The sequence below is a fragment of the Rhinopithecus bieti genome, unplaced genomic scaffold (genome assembly GCF_001698545.2).
Source record: "Rhinopithecus bieti isolate Rb0 unplaced genomic scaffold, ASM169854v2 scaffold_4908, whole genome shotgun sequence".
Classification (NCBI taxonomy): domain Eukaryota; kingdom Metazoa; phylum Chordata; class Mammalia; order Primates; family Cercopithecidae; genus Rhinopithecus; species Rhinopithecus bieti.
The window spans coordinates 589499-611232 of record NW_016804541.1 but is presented as its reverse complement, the minus strand read 5'-3'; the positions used below and the strand labels follow the sequence as shown (position 1 = coordinate 611232).

The window sequence follows — 21734 nt, the reverse complement described above, 5'->3', positions numbered from 1 at the left end:
AAACCCTCTAAAAAAAAAAAAAAAAAAAAAGATGGTCGAGCACAGTGACTCACGCCTGTAATCCCTGCACTTTGGGAGACCGAGGCAGGTGGATCACCTGAGGTCAGGAGTTCGAGCCCAGTCTGATTAACATGGTAAAACCCTGTCTCTAGTAAAAATACAAAAAAAATTAGCTGGGTGTAGTGGTGAGCGTCTATAATCCCAGCTACTTGGGAGGCTGAGGCAGGAGAATCGCTTGAACCTGGGAGGTGGAGGTTGCTATGAGTTGATATCACGCCATTGCACTCCAATCTGGGCAACAGAGCGAGACTCTGTCTCAAAAAGAAAAAAAAAAGATTTTTTAATAGGAGCGTGAACACTATTGTGAACTGCATGCTCCTTGTGAGAACCTAATGCCTGATGATCTGTCACTGTCCCCCATCACCCCCAGACGGAACAGATGGAACCGTCTAGTTGCAGGAAAACAAGCTCAGTGCTCCCACTGATTCTACATTATGGTGAGTTGTATAATTATTTCATTCTATATTACAATGTAATGATAATAGAAATAAAGTACACAATAAACATAATGTGCTTGAATCATCCCGAAACCATCCCCCCACCCAGTCCATGGAAAAACTGTCTTCACAAAACCGGTCCCTGCTGCCAAAAAGGTTGAGGATCGCTGCATTAGAGAGAAGAGGAGGGTGACTGCCCCTCCCTTGGGTGGGGGTAGGTGGGGGTATCTGGGAGGAGGGCCTACAGAAGACCAGCGTAAATCAGAACCACAACCACGAAGAGGTCTTCCAGAGATTCCACGTCACGGCACACATCCCAGCTCAGTGGTTCTCAGAGTGTGGTGGTGCCCGGACTAGCAGCAGCATCACCCAGGAGCTTGCCAGAAATGCAGACTCTCAGGGCCCCACCCAGATCCACTGCCTCAGACTCTCCAGGGATGGAGCCCAGCAATCCGTTTCCACAGGCCTCCTGGTGATGCTGATGCACACTCCAGGTTGAGGACTTTGACTGAGAGAGGCAGTTGCACATGTTCCTTCAGAGCACCACTGCACTACAAAGCTGCAGGCAGGCCAGACATACGTGGACAATGGAAGAGACACATAAGACAGTGATCTGCTCATAGAATGGAGTCCGTATCCACAGCAACAAAAACAAAGGATGGACATATTCAGCAACATCAAGAAATAGCAGAAAGTAACAATAATGAGTAAATAGATTACAGAATGTATGCCCCCCCCTTTTTTTTTTGAGACAGGGTCTTGCCCTGTTGCCCAGACTGGAGTGCAGTGGTGCAATCATGGCTCACTGTAATCTTGATCTGCTGAACTTAAACAGTCTCCCACCTCATCCACTTGAGTAGCTGGACCACTGTCATGTGCCACCACATTTGATTAATTTTTTTTGTTTGTGTTTTTTTTATTTTTAGAGATGAGATTTCATCATCTTGCCCAGGCTGGTCTTGAACTTCTGAGCTCAAGTGATCCTCCCACCTAAGCCTCCCAAAGTGTTAGAATTATACGCATGAGCCACTGCACCCAGCAATGTGTTTTAATATGTAGCATAGGGATTAAGAGTGCAGGCTGTAATCCCGGCACTTTAGGAGGCCGAGGTGGGTGGATTGCTTGAGTCCAGGAGTTCAAGCAGCCTGACCAACATGGTGAAACCCCATCTCTACTAAAAATACAAAAATTAGCCGAGTGTGGTGGTGCATGCCTGTAGTTCCAGCTACTTAGGAGGCTGAGGCATGAGAATCACTTGAACCCAGGAGATAAAGGTTGCAGTGTGCCAAGACCATGCCACTGCACTCCAGCCTGGGCAACAGAGTGAGACTCTGTCTCCCAAAAAAAAAAAAAAAAAAAAAGTGCAGGCTCTGGAATCAGACTGTCATTGACTAATTTTGTGACTTAGACAAGTTAGTTAACCTCTCTGTGCCTCAGTTTCCTTCTTGAGTAATACTGGCACAGAAATCAATTGGTATTTATGTTTGCTGTTATTACTATTATCTAAAAATGGAAAGAAATGAAAATGTACCAGTATTTAGTGTACTAATCAATAATTACATGTTTATATAATTATATGTGCATGTGTATATTGAGGGATGGAATCAAAGCATTTGGAGATCAGTATTATACATGACCAAGAGATAAAGTAATTTTCATAAATTACTAAGGAAAAAATATTTTGTAATCTTCGGTACAGAAAAGTAATGATTTATAATTTAGAAATTTGTAAAGAGAAGCAATAAAGTTGACATAGACTTGCCCCCAGAGTCCTGGGTGGGTTCATTTGTTCATGCACTGCATCTTTCCCATGCCTCTGTGTACACACATGGCTGTGCTAGGTGCCCTACCTCTATAATTCAGCCACAGTGAAAATAAATGATCCACTGAGTCTGAGAGGCCAGTGCATTTCAGATAAGGATCACTTCTGGAACACTTGCTATATCCAGTTATGAGACATATGTAATTGATGGTTTAAGGAAGTTAAGAGTAAGGTTCTAACTGAGGATGATTTTGTTCTTAAAAATACTTGCTTTCCTTGCTCCTCCTGCTGGGTTTGGAGAATCACTGGGTATATCCAGAAAGCCATTTTATAAGTTGCAAAAGTGTTGGGGACACTTTTCCAAAGCAGACTGGGTACACATATTCCCAACTCTGTTGACAGGCCCACGAAGCCTGTGGTCCGATGGAAATCGATTCAGCTCTGAATACTGTGCAGACGCTTAAGAATGAACTGCAGGATGCCAAGATGGCGGCCGTGGAGAGCCAGCTGAAGCCCCTTCCAGGGGAAACGGTGAGCTGTTAGAGCCATCTGGGGTGCAGGTGTACCTTTTGTTATGACGTTAAATTATTTGTTGTTAGGGTGTTTGCTAAATGTCGCGGCATGTTGAGAAGTTTCTAATCCTGTGGTCTTTTTCTGAAAAGAATGCCCAGGGCAGCTGGAGGAACTAGGTTTGGAGTTAGGAGTGCTGGCTTCTACACTCAGCTGTATCATCAACTAGCTGTGCACACGTTTCATATCTCCTCTGTGTCTCAAGTATTTTATCTACAAAGTGGGTAGCAATGTGGTTATCCTGATACACATAGAAAAGATTATCAACAATCATTTTTAAAAAACATTTACTTAATGCAAAGCACTAGGATGGACAACGGCAAAGTGCGTCCATACAGGAAAGCCATACTGCAAATGGAATAATGGCCCTAGAGATCTACTGTGGTCGTATTACCACACCTCCTGATGCTTATGTCAGAGTTTTGTTGGCTAAAACTTCACCAGTCCTCCTCATTTGTATGTACTTTCTCACATCACTGAACATTACTAGTAAAATACCACCATGTATTAAGCATCTGTGAAGCACTGTACACACACAGTCTAGTTTATCGTGATAGTAACTTTCATGAGCAAGTTTTATTAACCCCGTTTACAGTTGAGAAACGCAGAGCCACAGTTTGTCACTGTTTTGTCCAATGTTATCTGCCAGTTAGGAGCAGAACCACAGTTTGAATTCAGATTTGCAGGACTCTAAAACCTGTGCTTTTGAGAGCTTCTGGCTCTTTGAATGAACTGAAGACTTTTAGAATGTAAAGGGGACTTCAGGAGCATCTAATGTACCATAGAACAATGCCTGGTACACAGAAAGCACTCAGAAAATGTGTGTTAAATCAAGTTCCCCTTGAACTCAGGTTCAGAGAGGTTAAGTCATTTAACTTAGGTCACCCAGTTAATGACAGAGTTGGGATTGCCTCCTGGGCCCACAGCTTTGCAAAGTAGTCCAGAAGTCTCTTTGCAAAGTCCTATACCCCAGGGAGTGCAAGAGAGACTGGCATGACATGTCATTCCACCTTTACATAGAGCATAGACCAGTCAGTTAGAATGCAGGAAAACATCATGAATTTTTAAAGAAATTGCTCTAATAAAGTATGTATTGTGTCATAACATATTGTTTGCTATAAAGGACTGGGCTCTATTTCTATTGGAAAGCACTGCCTCTCCTGGAAAACATGTTGCAAGCTTTAAAATGCATTTGTTGTCTGATGCCTTTTTGTACTCTCGCAGTATACCTAGAAATTCTCTTCCAAAACCTCATCTAGTAATCAAATAATTGTCCATACTCTAGGCCTTTACTGACTTCGTTCCCTGAATTTTTTATTCAGTTTACAAAGCAAAGTAACATGCTGTTCATGGGAAGCAAGCACTGTGCCCATTTTCATAATCTCATTTACCACTCCAACCCTCTATTTCTATGGCATTTCCTTTCAGTTGGAACTCCTCAAAGTATAATGATCAAATTGAACAATGTTAATGGTCCCACATGCCAGGAAGGTGGTGCAGCTGGATGTCTGCCCACTTCCTGCCCAGCCATAATTAATTCTCGCTAAGGATTTGTTGCAGACTTTCTAAATTAGCTTCTAAAGGCATAATACTAATAGCTACCATTTGTTGAGAGCTTACATTAGTTCTCTGAAAACCTGAGCCTAGATATTATGATCTCCTCAGGAAACTGAGGCTTGGAGAGGCTCAGTAATTTACTCAATCTCATGCTAGTAATTGGGAGGGGAGGGAGCAAGGGGCAGGGATTTGCTCCCAGATTTGTTTGTTCTAAAGCTCAGGCTCCTCCTGTACCGCCCTGCTGCAGCTTAGTGCCATTATTGGGAAAGAGCTAGGGCTCAAAGTTTGATCTGCATGACTTTTCTAAATGATGCTAAGACCTCAGCAGATGTTCCTTTTCTTCTACGTTCTTTTCCTCCTTGAATATTCTTATAGCTGGAAAAATGTGCTCAGGACCTGGGAAGCACATCCAAGGCAGTGGGCTCCTCCATGGCGCAGCTGCTGACCTGTGCTGCTCAAGGCAACGAACACTACACAGGTGAGACCCACGCTCTTCATGCCTCTGTGGTCAGCTGCAGACCACTGGGCGTAGCGGGGGAGGAGAAGGAGAATGTTCATTCCTTTGACAATACACGTGCCATTTTTCACCCAGCAGTTCACCATATATTTTCAAGCACCATGTGCTCATTACTGGGCTTGATACTAAGCACACAAAGACTAATAAAATATGATTCCCCCAAACTATTTGTGGATTGCCCCCATTAGACTATAAAGAAGTAGTAATTATAGACTTCCAGGTCTATCTGTGAATCCTGGAATCCCACTAAAGTAAAGGCATAAAAAAGGCTAAAGAGGGTAAGAGGTGATGACAAATAAGATGTCAATGGAATGTGTGAAAATGGAGGGAGACAGATACGTGGTAACAGGTAGAGGCGAGTGAACAGAAACCTCAGGGGTAGGGAAACTAGCAAGGAAGCAAGCTGATTTGTGCTGCAGAACCCTGGGGGGTGAGGCGGTATTGAGTATTGGTGATGCCGGGTGCCCCGAAGGTAAGAGACTCTTTCAACAGGAGTCTGTATAAGGAACAGATTGTGTAATCATCAACTCTAAGAGAAGCAGAAAAGTTATACAATAAGGAAACGTTATTGTGGTAGGAAGTCTACACATATCTCAAATTTTAAAACCAAGAAGTTTCAGTATGGGCACATTTCTTAAAAATATATATGGAAGGAAAGCTTAAGGAATTGAGTGGCTCTAGGAGGAGGGACGAAGAGGGGAGGAGTGGGGTTTTGGATCATTGCTTTTGTTACACAGTAACACTGCCTGACTTTTTGAAATATGCATTATTCAAGTATAATATATGCACAGAAAACAGCATAAATCCTAAATGGATATCTTCATAAGGTCTCACAAATTGCAAACACCCAAGAAGCCACTAGCAGGATGGAGGAATCAAACATCTTCAGCCTCCCAGATGCTCCTTTGTGCCCCCTCCCAATCACTGTATCCCCGCTCTCCTTCCCCAGAGGTAAACACTCATGGCTTTTAACAGCATAGATTAATTTTGCCTGTTTTTGAGCTGTAAGTAAATGGAATAATATAATATGTGCCCCTCGTGTCTAGCTGCTTTTTCATAGCACTGTGTTTGTGAGACTCATCTGTGGTACACAGAGTGGTTCTTTCATTTCCATTATCTCTATGGTATTACATTACATAAATATAGCTGTTCTTTATACTGTTGTTGGGCATTTGGGTTGTTTCCAAAAGACACTGCCAGGAACAAGTCCAGTCCACGTTGTTTAGGGAAGACAGCAAGCATTTCCTAGCTGTGTACCTAGGAGTGGATTTCCTAGGTCAGAGGCTCCCCATGTGTTCAGTACATTTCTTTCAGCAGCGTACGGAAGCTCCAGTAGTTCTGTATCCTTGTCACCACTTTGTGTCATCAGTCTTTTAATTTTAGCCCTTTTGGTTTGTGTGTGATAGTATCACATTGTGATTTTAATTTGCATTTCCCTGATGAACAATGCCATCGAGGACCTTTTCATAGGGTTTTTTGGTCATTTTGTGAAGTGTGTTTGTGTGTTTTGCCCGTTATTTGAAAATTGGGTTATTATCTTTTCCTCATTTATAGGAGTTCTTTGGTACTTACATGTATTGCTTGTATATTGTGATTTGCATTTTATTCTGTTAAAGTGCCTTTTAATGAACAAAAGTTTTATTTTAATATATTCCAATTTACACTTTTTTTCTTTTGGTTAGTACTTTTTGTGTCCTGTTTTAAAACTTTTGCCTAAGATCATGCAGATGTTCTCCTCTGTCGTATCCTAGAGCTTCACTGTTTGATTTTCATGTTTAGAACTTTGAACTATCTGGAATGAGTTTTGTTTATGTGCAGTAGGGTTCATTTAATTGTTTTTCCACATGGATATCCATTTAACCCAGCATCACTGATTGAAAAGGCTACTTTTTCCCAATGATCTTTAGTGCCACTCTGTTGTAACATAAGTGAATATATATGTTTGGATCGGTTTGTGGTATTTGTTCTTTTCCATTGATTTAATTACCTCTTCTTATATTAGTACTACGCTTCCCTAATTGCTATACTGCAGTTTTATACTAAGTCTTAATGTTTGGTAATGCACATCCTCCAACTTTGTTGGTTTTCCTCAGGTTAGTATTGGCTATTCTTGGCCTTTTCCATTTCCACATAAATTCTAGAATCAGCTTGTCAATTTCTACAAAATAATAATAAAAAATACTGTTTTCTTAAACCAGTATTTTTAAACCACTATTGGGATAACATTGAATCAATTTTGGGAGAATTGTTGTCTTTATATCATTGAGTCTTCTAATCTGTGAATATCCATTTATTTAGGTCTTCTTTTCTCTCAGTACCATTTTATGGTTTTCTGCATAGAAGTCTCTGTTTTGGTTAACTTATGCATGACATATCTTTTTTCATTCTTTTACTTTCAATTTTTCTTCATGCTTATATTTAATGGGTTGGGTATCCACTGAGTTTGTCATTGTTCTCTGGGGAGGGCAGAGAGTATTTGGTGGTGTAACAATCTTTTTCTTTCAATTAGAGTATTTTGTCTATTTATAGATAGTGTAATTACTGATATGTTGGAGTTCGAGTCTATCATCTTAGTATTTGTTTTTTCTGTGCCTTCCTGTGGTAAGTTCCTTTTTTTCCCCTTTGCTTTTGCCTCCTTTCAGATTCGTATACATTTTCTAAATTCTATTTCCTTCCTCTTGATTAGCTTGTTAGTTGTACATTCATTTACTATTCTTTTATGATTTCTTTAAATCTAAGTTACTCCGTTTACCTCTTCCTGCATAGAGCAAGAATCTTGGGACATGTTAACTTCATTTACCTTTCTTTCAATTATTGTTGTCTTTTTTTTTTTTTTTTTTTTTTTGAGATAGAGTCTCACGCCGTCACCAGGCTGGAGTGCAGTGGTGCGATCTCAGCTCACTGCAACCTCCACCTCCCAGGTTGAAGCAATTCTCCTGCCTCAGCCTCCCGAGTGGCTGGGACTACAGGTGTGCGCCACCACACCCAGCTAATTTTTGTATTTTTAGTAGTGGTGGGGTTTTACCATGTTGGCCAGGATGGTCTTGATCTTTTGACGTCGTGATCCGCCCGCCTTGGCCTCCCAAAGTCCTGAATTACAGGCGTGAGCCTCCGTGCCCAGCTGTATGTTTTAATTCTAGGTATATTTTCATCTCTGCAATACAGTCTCAGTATTGTTCCAGATAATCCTTATTCATTTGGATTTCCTCCCATAGTTGCCCTTTCCATCACCCTTCATTCCTTCTGCATCTCCAGGGGCTTTCATTAGGGATCATTTCTCTTACACCTGAAGAACTCCCTTCATGATTTTCTTTAGTCTTAATCTACTGGTGACAAATTCTCTCCATTTTGGTTTGTCTAAAGATGCTTTTGTTTAGCTTTTATTTTGGGTGGATAGTATCACTTATTATAAAATTTTAGGTTGGCAGTTGTTTTCTTCCAGCACTTTGGAGGTGTTATTCCATTGTCACTGGCTTCCTTTATTTCTGTTGTGAAGTTAGCTATAAAGGTAATATGGTTTTATTTTTCCCCTTTCCTTGCTTTTGAGTTTTCTTAGTTTTAGTTTTCCAGCAGTGTGCCTGGGGGAGTTTTCCTGCATATTTATCCTTCTTTGGGTTGTAAGTACTCCTTGAAAATGGGATTTGTTGTCCTCTGCCAGTTTTTAAAAAATCAACCTTCATTTCTTCAAATATTGCTTCTGTCACATTTCCTTTTTCTTATGTTAGATCATTTCACTGTGTTTTCTACATCTTCTGTACCCTTTTCTTTTTCATCATTTTTCTTTTCATGCTTTATTCTCAATATTTGCTTTTGATCTATCTTCCAGTTCACTTTTCCTCTCTTTAGCGGTGTCTATTCTGCCAGCCCCTTCAATTGAGATTTTAATTGTAAGTATCATATTTTTCAGTTTTAGAATATCCATTTGATTATTTACTTATAGTTTGCGGCTCTGCTGAAATTCTGTATGTTGTCATCTAATTTCTTCAACATATTTATCACAGTTATTTAAAGTTGAAGTCCAGTATCCTGATATCTGGATAGCCTGTGCCTGTTTTTATTGTCAGGGTTTTTTTCCCCCACTTTTGGTATTTCAGCCATTGGTCTTGTCTCCTGGTGTTTTCATGTTCTTTGTTTGTTTGTTTGTTTGTTTGCTTGTTTTCCTTCAAGACTGAACGTTGCTATTTTAAATTGTAGAGATAGTTTGAGGCTCTGAATTACGTTTTTTTCCCTACATAGGATTACTGTTTTCTCCTGACAACTGGTTAAGATAAGGACAGATCACAATAAAAATGCAGGAACTGAGCTGATTGGAAATTGTGTGGTCTGTTTCCAGTTTACCTTTGAGGGTGTAGCCTTTGCGTGTCCTATCAGAAAGGGTTGCTATTTACCAGAGCCGTTCTGTTTCTTGAGCTCAGAACTATGCTTTTTCTCTTTCTAGCCCCATGAGACTTCAGGAAACTTTACTCAGCTTCTCAGCTTGTTGGCAACAGGTTACAAATTAGGAAATGCCTTTAGAGAAAAAGCAGCCCTGAACATTGGACTCAGTCCTTCTTTTCAAGATCTTGGCCCTCTTTACCTTGGGGCCTTGGTATTTCTCCAGTGCCTTCAAATAAATGTTTTATATGTGTTTTCCAGAGTTTCTATGTGGGAAGGCTGTTTACAGTAAGTTGTTCTGCCATCACTACAAGCAAAATCCTCTTTGATTTGTAAAAACTGTATACATTTATTACTTTGAAAATAAAAGTTTTAAAGAGCACAATAGGAACACAAAGTTAGTACAGCATATATAGTACCTGCAATAATAAGAACATAAAATTTGATTCCAATGGGAGGATAGGGGAAATTTTCAGAGCAGAATTGACACCTAGCGTGGGCTTTGTGGATTGTTTAGGACTCCTTTAGCATTCTAGGAGAAGGAAAAGTAGGATAAAATTCTTAGAAAATCATAGGGTAATATGAGAGATTTAAATTTCAGAAATTTCTACACTTTCCCTAAATCTTGCCAGCTGTTGTGTAGATAATGAAATGCATATTTAGTAGAGAAAAGACTACTTTACAGGTTGCGTCATCTCATACTGATAACACCCAGAAAGATATGCTGTCTAGTTGGTGTCTGAAAAACAGCCTAGAAGTAGCCCCATTTAATTTTGGCAGGCATTGGAAGGCAGTTGCATAAGTGAGCACTGCATGTATGATGCCTTAAAGATGAGAGAAAGAAGGCTGATGGAAGGAACTGAAGATGGTGAAAGTAATAGGCAAAGAGGAAGTGAGAAGTAAAAGGATAAGGCTGAAAAGTTAGGCCAGGGTCAGATCCTAAAGGGCCTCATAAGCTAAAATAAATGAGTTAGACTTTAACTGAAGAATATGTGAACATGTTTTTCAGCTGTGGACACAGTTCAGATTGCTTTTTGTATAGGTTGCCCTTCCTCCCATGTGTAGAATAGATTGGATGGAAACAAAGTGGTAGGCAAGCAGGCTGTTGCATTAATCCAAATAAGAGATGATAGTGTCCTGCAGTGGAGATGAAGTGATGGATTGAAGAAGCAAAGACTCGATCATTGTTGGTGACTGGTTAAAAGTTGGTGGAGATGGTAACATGAACGGTTCCAAGTGTTTGGCCTTATAGCTCAGTGAAGAATTGTATGAATCACTGATGGGAACACCGGACCGTTGGTAGGAGTAGGGGAGGTGAAGTTCAGGAATGCTGGGTTCAGCACTAAATATATTCCATTTGAAGTGCTTGGAGAATATGCAGGGAGAGCATCATTAGGCAGCTAAATCTTTGGCTCTGGAACTCAGTAGAGAAGGCTGGGCTGGATGATACAGATTTGAAAATCGTTGGTAAAATGATAATGATTGGAAGTAGATAATTTTGCCAACAGGGAGTGGTAGAGTAAGAGACATCTTATCAGTTGTAATCTTGAAGAACATGGCTGGTTAAGGAGGAAACTGGCAATGGAAATCTTTGAAAGAAAGAAGAACATGGAGCTGTGGAGGGGGCAGAGAAACCAGGAGAGAGGGATGTCTCTAGAGCCACAGACATAGTTGCTGCCCAGAAAGTCTTGTCAAATGGAAGACTTAAGCATCCATTAGCTTTAGGAATAAGGAGGTCACTATTCTCCTTGTTGAAGGCAGTTTCAGGAAAGTTGGAGAATGGATGGGAAAGAGACACCATGTGTGGAAAACTTCTCCCTGGGTCTCAGTTTCCTTGTCCACAATTGAGGTGTGTGGGATTTTCAGAAGTTGCCCGTGATCTGCCACTGGACTGCATTCTAATACAAGTGTGTTTCTGTTTGACCAGTGCAGAAACAGTGCAGTGTTCAAAATATATTTCTGTATAGCTGATTACAGTTACACAGAACCCTTTGTAAATACTTTGGAACAGATAAAAGATTTGTGTCGTACCTAGTCTTTATCTTCTGAGGTTGCTGTGTGGCCCAATACTGTCTGGATACACAGTCCACCTGAATTCTGGTAAAGAATAGCAACCATTATGAAGAATGCTGCTATATTTGATATCACTTGATATGCCTTCGTAAGACTCTGTTACTGAGTATCGTTTAAGATCCAGATGGCAAGAATACCGTGAAAGTAATCTGTGTTTTCAAAGGACTGTGGTTATTGAAACAGAACTCTGCTTTAGTATTTCACTCTGGTGGTTCTGGTATTGTGATGCACACTTTGACTATAGGAACAGTTCCATTCGGAGGGCGTTGTTTGCTTGGAGATCTGACCCTGTAGTGATGAGCACTGAGAATGTTGCTGTGTGTTCAGCCATGCACAGCCATGGGTGTTCATTGGGCTTTCTGACCTTTGATAGCCTGGTTTCATCCTTTTGATGGTATGGCTTCCTCTTTACAGAAACGTGATCTCTCTCAAGAAGTTCCTTGTTGTGCTTTGAGATTTCACAGTGAGTCCTCAGCAGAAAACACATGGGTTGGACCAGCTTAGGTTTTTGGAATTTAGCTCTTCTGATTTCTGTGTTTTTTTAATTGTATGAGTCTAGGAAAGGTTTTTTCACTAAATGGATTTTGCATAAACATGTCTTTTCTAATTGCATATGATAAATGATTTACTCTTCCAAACTTATATATGACTCAAATAGAAGTGGATTCCAGAGTCCATGTGACAAACGGGAAGACAAGAGGAGAGGTCTAGAAATCACAGCCTAGAATCTGCAATGGTCAGAGCTAGGAACTCAGCCTCTCCTAAAATCCTTGAGAAACTGAGGCCCCGAGGGAAAAGGCAGCAGTCTAGACCACACAACTAATCAGCAGCAGAGCCAGAGCCAGATGAGGTCTTAACTACATCTGGCGCTTTTCTGAGCAACAGCATCCTTCAATCCTGTGCCAAAAGCTTAAGCGTAAAATGGAATGACCATGCTCCTCAGATTGTTTCTCTCCTTCACCTTAGCTTTGTTTACCTTTGTGCTTTCTCTTCTGGACTTCTCCTCTGCCATCAAAAGCACTTAGTTTAAAATTCTTTCATTCCACCAGCTGTACTCAGAAGTGCCATGGGATAAATGATAGATTGGCAGCTTTGTAATTTACCTTGATTAGATCGTAGTTTTATATCCCAGCTGTGTGATTTACTAAATATTTACATATTAGCAAGTCTGCAGCACTGCAAACCCGTCTGGTTTTATGGATCTGAGGCCTTTCACACTCGACTGTATCACAGAGCCTCACCCTCAGTGAGGAAAAGACCACCTCCTGTGTAGGTGCTGACTCAGCTGAAGCAGTGGCTAGTAAAGACCACGCTCGCTGGTGCTCCCTAGTTCTACAGGACAGACCTTCCAGCTCAGTCCTGTAGAAAATAGTCATTCCAAAAGTTCATTGCGAGAGAGACATCGATTTGCATATTTTTCATGTAGATCTTACATGTTCTAACAAAAAGGACTCTTAGTTCTGTACTCCAAAAAGCACTATTAAGAATATTTGACCTCAAAGTGAGGAAAGCTCAGATGTAGCTCTCGTGCCACCTCTGGAAGTGTTTGTGGGCAAAATACATCTCAGCACCAGGCTTCATCTGTGAAATTTCATGAGATGAGCTCTAGGGTAAACTGTTCAGTGATTCTCAGGCTCATATGTGTCCTGGTGTCTCCAGTCTTCATCCTCTTCTCGGGTGTGTCAAGGATTGCGTGCCAGGCAGTAAGACTCACGTTTATTCTGCATGAGTTGGTGCTACAGCTTTAAAGGACTAGTTTATATTCATAGTTTATCACCAAATCCCATCGTCTGTTTAGATGCAAATTTAAAGATAAGCAGGCACTTCACAAAAGAGGATATCTAAATGGCCATTAAGTGCATGCAAAGGTGCTCAACATCATTACTCATTAAGGACATAAAAGTTAAAACCTCATTGAAATGCAGCTACACATGCATCAGAATGATTAAATTAAAATCTGATGATACCTGGTGTTGGCTAGGATATAGAGCAACTGCAGTTCTTACAGACTGCCAGTGGAATGTATAATGGTAAAATCATTTTGGAAAACTGTTTTTGTAGTAGCTTCTAAAGCTAAATATATACTTACTCTATGACCCAGCATTTCAACTCCTAGAGAAGTGATTCCAAAGAGAAGTGATCCCATATGGCCACTTGAATATATAAGAACTTTTTTGTTAGATTAATTCATAACAGCCCCAAATGGGAAACAACCCAAATGTCCATCAACAAGAGAATGGATAAACAAATATTGGCATATTTGTATCATGGAATACTATATAGCAAGAAAAAAGAATGAACTGCCACACATCACAACTTAGCTGAGTCTCACAGCATTATGGTCAGAGAAAGAAAGCAGACACAAAAGTATACATGTATGTGGTTCTGTTAACATGAAGTTTAAGAACAGGTAAAAATAGTCTAAGGTAATAGACGTTAGAATGGTTATTACTTCTGGTGTAAAGGGAGTATTGACTGGCACAACTGATGGTGGATATGTGGCTGTATTCATATGTACCAGTTCACTGAGCTGCACATGTACACTTGTTCACTGTAGTGTATGTAAGTTATGTCCCAGAAAGACAATTGAGAAGAAAGGTGCCTTTAAATGGCCTCCCACAAACGTGTGCATGAACATACCCAGGTACGTCCATCTGTGTACTCACTCCCATGCACTTGGTGTTCTAGGTCTAGGGACAGTGGGGCAGTGGGAGCAAGGCAAGTCAGGGGGAAGACGTCTTTAGTATTGCATTTGTTATTAACGTGTCTCTTGGTTTGGCCCAGAACCAGGGGGATATGTTTCTGAAGCCAGTTACTTCTTTGAGAAACACAGCAGTTCAAATTTTATGAAAACTAATCTGCAGCTCCCCTTCTGTGCCAGGCCCTGGTGCAGAAGCTTATTCCTAAGTAAAATGTGACATTTAGATGGAATCTAATTATAAGTCTGATGGACTTTTATCCCCAGGGGTGGCTGCTAGAGAGACGGCCCAAGCTCTGAAAACGCTGGCCCAGGCCGCCCGTGGAGTGGCTGCATCGACGACCGACCCCGCGGCTGCCCATGCCATGTTAGATTCTGCTCGAGATGTGATGGAGGGCTCCGCCATGCTCATTCAAGAGGCCAAGCAGGCCCTGATTGCACCTGGAGATGCAGAGAGTCAACAAAGACTGGCTCAGGTGAGGCCTGTGGTTGTCATGGTCATCATTAACATGGACTTGTGGGTGGGCTGTCTCCTGGGCACTTCTCCCTGATATGAACACTGACACAGCAGTTTTTTGCAGAAACGTCCAAAGGTCATAACAGTGCTGGCCATACATGATACTCACTTTTGTAAGTCTTGCCTAGTATTCTCTACATTAACGTGTGATCTGCTTAATTCACGGTCAGGATTGGGTATGGGGGCCTTTGAATTCTGTCCTTGGGAGTTTCGGAGCCAGGACATACATTTTTGGGCCTATGTGTGCTGACCTATATTGCTGTTCCTCGCCAGGGAGTGAGGTAGATCCACTAGGGCTGGCCACCTAGAAGTTTTCAACTCTGGCTCTCTATTACTTCTTTGAATGATTCTTCGACTGCCTGATGGAACCAGTTGGCTAAGGAGCATCCAGGCAGAGTCCTAGATGTGGGGCTGGCAAGGGGATGGCTTAGATTACAGGAAATGACACTTCCCACCTCCAAAGACCTTCCTTTTAATTGAGGATACCGAAGAATGCATACAGGGAGCTGCTAAACATTCCTAGACAGCATGAGGGCAACTCCAGTTGTGCTCAGAGCACCCCACTTGCCCCTGGGTAGAGTGAGGTTTGGGAGGATGGCCCCATGGGTCACTGAGAGGAAATTAACCACAGGCCTTCTAATTGTGATCCAAAAAACTCAAGGTCTCCTTCCACCTCAGTGACCTCAGCAGGGCTCCCAAGAAGGGAGATATTTTCATTTCTCTTGGTATAAGAAATCTTTGCTTTAGAACCTGACCTCATGCTGGAGAGTTCTGTGTTTGCATCACAAAACTGTGGCTTAGCCTGGCTTTGGGGAACAGGTGGGATGTGCTGTGTCACTGTGTCGGACCCTTTGCTGAGACAGAATGTCCATCCCAATAAGAGGGTGGAAAACATCTTCTCTGGGACGAGGGGCCTGGATGAGGTGGCGTAAGACAGGTGACAGTGGCAGGCGGATGCTGGTGGGTCATTTCCGTATGTGTTTCAGCTCTGCGTGCTGTCACTGCCCATTCCCAACCAGTGTGCAGAAATGTTTGTACTTAAAGGTGCTTCTCTCCCCCCACGAATTCAGGTGGCTAAAGCTGTCTCTCACTCCTTGAATAACTGCGTAAATTGCCTCCCTGGGCAGAAGGATGTGGACGTGGCCTTGAAGAGCATCGGGGAGTCCAGCAAGAAGCTGCTTGTGGATTCGGTGAGAGGTTCTTAGATTGGGAAAGGACACTGGGGGACTCGGCTTGCATTAGGTGTGAGTGAAGTCTTCTCTCCATGAGATCTCTGAGCAGCTAACCCTTCCTTTAGGAGTCCTGTTTTTCCCACTCGTCTTTGTTTTCTGTGTTTTGCTGTCTGATCAACAAAGTTCCCAGGTGAAGCTTTTAAAGCTTACTTTTTCTTTGAGTGCGTGTTGCCGTTTCCTCTCGGATCATCCCAGAGAGACAGGCAAAGGGGTGTGTGATCGCCTGGCTTCTTATCAGGACATCTCAGATAGTGACAGTCAGGTGTTGGAAGGGTACATGTGTCCAAGACTCAGTGGGACAGCGAGTAGTCTGAGGAATTTCACCTTGGGGCCTGTTCCCGTCCCTGCTTTGTCAGTCTGCTGAAGGAGGGTTTGCGCTCGTGCATCTTTGTTTCTTCTCTGCACAGGTATAGAGACAATGCATGTGGGTGATGAATAGAGTCTAGCTTAACTCCCTAGAACATTTCACAAATAGGTTATCATTCTGCTAGATGACATTTAAAAGTTATTACCACTAATATAATTGTTGGCTATTAGTTTGGAAGAACACGATTTGAAGTTTGATAGCAGCTGCCTTTTAGTTTACAAAGCTAAAACTTAGCTTTCATCTTAAGAGAGACAAAATAGGGTAGAGTTTTAGAGAATGAACCCCGGAGTCAGATTGCCTTGGTGTGGATCCTGTCTCTGCCACATAGGAAACCTTGCACCCCTGTAGATAGCTTACATTTTTAGATCCACAGTGTCTAGCACTGAGTAGGTGTTTGATAAATTTAAATGAATGAATGTATATGTTCAGGGTCAAACCTATTAATAAAATGGGCTCAGATGACTCAGAGCCTTTTAGTCGTGATGACTCAAATGCATCCCTGAAGAGTCTGTCCCCCCTCCACAATACCTTCCTTTTATCCCTCCCCCACAAAGCAAAATGTCTCATGGGGTGTGCCATCTGTTTCCCATAGCTACCTCCAAGCACGAAGCCTTTCCAGGAAGCCCAGAGTGAACTGAACCAGGCAGCAGCTGATCTGAACCAGTCTGCTGGCGAAGTTGTCCATGCCACCCGGGGCCAGAGTGGAGAGTTGGCTGCAGCCTCTGGAAAGTTCAGCGATGATTTTGATGAATTCCTCGATGCTGGCATTGAGATGGCTGGCCAAGCTCAGGTGGGTGTGGAGGTGGTTGTCTGGAGTTGACCTTAGCCTCTCCTCTCAGATGGACAATCCATCCTTGAGACTGATTGAACAAATAGGAAAAGGAACCTGGAAGCAGGCAGGCCATGGTTGCATTCTTTATGCCCTCATGGGAATAGCATTCCCAAAGATGCTATCAGCTTATGCATGAGGTGCTGTTAGTAATGAAGGATAACTTCTCCCATGATCCTCCAGCAGAATTCATAGTCTTACTATTTGGAGGAAAGGTAGAAAGAAGGAGGAGAATGTTTAACAAAGATTAGAACAGCTCTTCAAATGTGGGGTAATAAAGTAAAAATATTTGAGGTTTAATGGACCATTCAAATGGTCTGTGTCTAATACTGAGTGTCAAGTGATTAAAAACTGTCTCCTTCAGATGAACAGATAAACCCCTTGTTTAGAACAAGGGAGCTTGACTGATCTGGTGTCAGCTTGCAGAGCTGTTTTTTTTCCTGCGCTCCTTTGACCTCCCTAAAAGAGATAACCAGGGTATATCTTCTTCTAGTATCTACAAAGAATTGTTTCTCAGATGGCAACCAGGTGAGAAATGTGTCCTTTCCCGAGTCAGGAACTTTAGGGATGCAGTCAGCTCTGAATATCGAGACAGTGCTGGTCGTTTGTGCCAGGCCGAGATGTACAGCTCCTTGACAACTCCAGCATTGTTGAGCAAGATGCTAGAATCGCTGCCTGGTCTGTGCATTGGCTCACAGCTCACTCGCTCTCCTCCCACCCCACTCCCCGCTTAATGCCTCTAGTTGTGAGAAAGCACAGCTCTTGGCTGACCCACTTGGGGATGGATTTCTTTCCCCATGGCATGCATCTTGATCTGAGCATCTGTTTGGAGAAGGGTAGACACTGGTCAGTGTCTCAACGAGTTAGGCATCCGCAGGCTAATTGGGTTTAATGTGATCTATACAGATAACCTGCCTGCATGTCAGGATGCTGCTTCTAGCTCTCTGAATGCCTCCTTCAAGAAATGGACAGGCCCTAATCGCTCTGGCTCCTTTTGACCTTCCAGACAAAAGAAGACCAGATCCAAGTGATAGGAAACCTCAAGAATATCTCAATGGCATCCAGCAAGCTGCTGTTAGCTGCCAAGTCTCTCTCTGTAGATCCAGGAGCTCCCAACGCAAAAAATCTCCTGGCTGCAGCTGCAAGGTAGGAGTGGGACAAAATGTGCTTTTGTATGTGGTTAAACAGTGTCATTGCAGTCTGAAGATGTGCCTGACATCCTCCCAGTTTTGCTGAGCAAAGAATTGGTGCTGTCCTTAGGTCATGGGAGGTGGAGCTGAGAGTGATGGACACTCTGGTATTTTATAAAACTGGTTCATTTTCATGTTCTTTCCCCGCTAAAAATATCTTCCATCTTCTCATACAGCCTTTTCGGTAGAGACTTGCTTAGACGTAAGGTCCTTTTTGACTTGTAAACACAATGGATCAGACAGTTTTTTTAAAGCAGTGTTATATCTTTCAGATTATAAAATAACATATGCTTCTTGAAAATCAGAAAATACCAAAAGTGTAAAGATAAAAAGCGGTGCTCATCAAGTCACTTAACAGACATTTGTTGAGCACTTAACCCTGTGCCTGGCATCAGTGTTCGACTGAATGTAATACGTTGTATCTCTCACATGGGGAAGGCTCCACTTTAAGATGAGTAGGGAGTCAGTGGGAATAAATTGTTTTTGGAAATATATTAAAACATGAGTGTGAATTTTGGGATGATTCTGGTGTCCTTCTTTCCTGTTGGTTTCACACAGGGAAGTGGGTAAAACAGTACAGTTTCTGCTCCAGGGCCACAAGTTAGTTCAGTAACTAGTGGTTGAATGTGGTATGTGGAGTACTGCAGTGACAGCCCAAGGGGTTCTCATGTCAGCTGCTCCTCTTTCATTTTCCTGAACCCAGAGAGTAGGGTGGTCATGATTCTGTGGTGGTGCAGGCATGTTTTCTTAGCATTATTTAACATCACATTATATAGAAGAAAGCTGACAGTGGAGAGAGATTAAAAGCAGGACTATTAGGGGATAGAAAGTAATTGGAAGCCTTTTCAAAATGTGCAGATTCGTGATTTTTGAAAAGCATAGCTTTGATTCTGCTTTTTTTAAACTTGGTTTTTAAAATTTACTTATGTGTGTGTGTGTGTGTGTGTGACTTTATATCTCCCCTGGGAGCTCAATGGCTGTTTTTTAAATTGTTGACATCACGAGACCTGAATTATATTCCAAGCTTTTTACTACTTGACTAACTCAGTCGCATTGGTCAGGTTGCTCAGCCTGTCAAAACTTTCCTGTCTGCAAAGTGGGGGTGTGAACTGCATCATCCCAAAACTATCTTTAGCTCTCAGCACATGAGATCTCATGGTACTCGTGGTCCAAACCTGCCCTTCCTCCCTTCTCGGCTTGTAGTGGGGTGTGTGTGTGTGTGTGTGTGTGTGTGTGTGTGTGTGTGCTTAAAGGGTTAGACACTGTCAGAGCAGTTTGCTTGCAAACCCTCGAGTTTCTTCATTTATTCCTGGAAGGTACATTTTAACTGCAAACAATAGCTAGAGCCACTAGAGGATTGGAAAATTACCTTCCCATCTCCCCATCTCATGCTTTGTTAGTGACTATTCTAGTAAATAAGTGACCTCCCTCGATGGTGGGAGAGTTGAGAGGTGGGGTTGGGGGTGATGTCTGTTCTGTTGAGCAGCTGTTTCTGATAGAAAACCCCCTCTTGATCATTCCTTTTTTTCCTACAAAGAGCCTTTGGATAAGGCAACTGACATTTCCAGGTATCTGAACTCAGATGTTTTTCATTATCTTCAATTTTTTGCATCATTTCAAAATTACAGTTTCCAACTTGGAATGTCTTCACTCTCCTAAATTGTGAGAAGGAGGGGGAATGTATAAATTGCCCTTTTGAAAGCCAGCTATAGAAGGAAACAGACCCGGAAAGAATATTGCTGGTGTACGGCTCTGTGTATAGCTGCAGGCCCCCTGGTGGTGGCTTGGAAGAAAGGACATGGGGAAAAGGGAAAAAAAAGCTTTCTTTGCCTTTCTGTGCAGGCTTTTAGGAGTTGACAGAGAATTCCCAGCCTGGTGGTTTCATAGCCAAGTAAGCACTTAAAAATCATCATGTGAAAATGATTGTCTCAGGATGGAACTGTTGCAAGAAAACGCTGGCACATTCTCCTTGGTTTCTTGGCGCGTTTTGGCAAGCTTCTGCTCCCTGGGGCTGTTTCTCAGCAGAAACTCCAGCCAGGTCAAGAGGATCAGGCAGGCTCCTCTTGGGACACAAAGCTCTGCCAGGCTGGGGTTCATTCATTCGTTGTCTTACTCATTCATGTCTTCATTACATAGATTTTCATCACAGACCTAATGTGGGCGAGGCCCAGTGCTGAGTGCACACTGTGAATAAGACAGGGATGTGGCCCTGGTGGAGTTAGGCAGGACTCAGCACGTGCTCCCCTCATTTCATCTGGGCCTAGAACAGTCCTGCATAAAAGTGCACAGGAAGCTGGGCGGAAGGGATCTGATCATCATAGTCTCAGTCTTCAGTCCTCTGTCCTCCTTGTTCTTGAGACTGTCAGGTCCTGCCTGTCCTTCCTGTGTGTATCCTCAAAGTCCCTAGAAATGCCACTGCGAGGGCCCAGGCCTGGACCAACTCAGCCCTGTTCCACTCCTGTGTTAACAGTCTCAAACCCCTTATTATTTGTGGTGTCTGTGGTCCTTCTTTATTTGGGAAGAAAAGGTTTGCTTCTGGAGAAAAAAGTAGAGAATGTCTTGTTCCTCTGTTCTTAATTCTGCCTCTGAGCCTGGGTGGAATTTTGGGGGTTTTGGGGACCCTACCTAGCCCCTTGGTTTTGGATGCCTAGGGGAGAGGAAGTCATTTGCTATTTAGTGCCTGGCTTGTTCATTTTCTTCCCATGTAACTGATTGGGTTCTGGCTCTTCTCTGACAAGTCAGGTGAAGCTGGAGACCCTTTGTCACCCGTTTGTCAGCCTTTTTCCCCAACCAGGGGCTGGGCAGGTGCTCCCTAAACTTAGTCAAGGAAATAGAAAGCTAGCTTGCAGTTGCCAAAAGGAAGGGGGTATCCTACCTCTGAGCACCTTCCCTGAATCACTGCTCACCACCAGTCATCCTGGCCAGAAGAACTCCAGAACTGAGAAGGCTTTAGGCCCACAGCGGCCAGCATCAGACCCCGGGGCCAGGTTTCAGCTGCTTTCCAGTCCACAGAGGGTGCTCCCTGGGAACTCGCAGGTAGCGCCTGTGCCCCTGGCCCCCCTTTGGTCTGAGGTTCTTGCTGGGCAGGGCTCCTTCTGTCCCCAAAGACTGTGAAGACGGATGGTCCAGCAAGCAGCACAAACGAGAAGAGTGCATCTGCTCCTTAAACAGAAAGGTATACAAGAGACCTTTGCTCTCTGTGGGTCTTACATAGAATGTTTCCTTCCCTCCATCCAAATCAGGATCTCACTCAGCCCTGACTTCCAATTGCTTCAGTCTACATCGAACCCTCCCTTTCAGGCAGACTCCGCGCCCCACAGCTGAGGTTTTCATTTCCTTCTAGCTCCCTGTGAGTCCCTGCATTTATCTGCTCCCTGGCTCAGCCATCTATCATGCCCTGCCAGGTGTCCGCCCTGGTACTGCTTTCTTTCATCCGACTTCTTTGTACCTTGTCTTCTCATTGTCTTGCCTTTTCAATTAGATTGCAAACACCTTGCCATCCTAGAGAGATATAAATGATTATTTTGTTATTTTATATATATATATATATA

General features: G+C 42.7%; 1 protein-coding gene across 2 annotated transcripts in view; it reads left to right on the top strand.

Moving 5' to 3' along the window:
• TLN2 (talin 2) overlaps positions 1–21734 on the top strand; it is a 467299-nt gene that overhangs the window by 344292 nt on the left and 101273 nt on the right. For both annotated transcript variants that reach the window (XM_017869077.1, XM_017869076.1), the window contains 6 exons: positions 2662–2790; positions 4762–4864; positions 14316–14524; positions 15636–15755; positions 16757–16954; positions 18000–18139. In XM_017869077.1, the coding sequence (XP_017724566.1) occupies positions 2662–2790; positions 4762–4864; positions 14316–14524; positions 15636–15755; positions 16757–16954; positions 18000–18139 (899 nt within the window). The remainder of the gene's footprint in view (positions 1–2661; positions 2791–4761; positions 4865–14315; positions 14525–15635; positions 15756–16756; positions 16955–17999; positions 18140–21734) is intronic.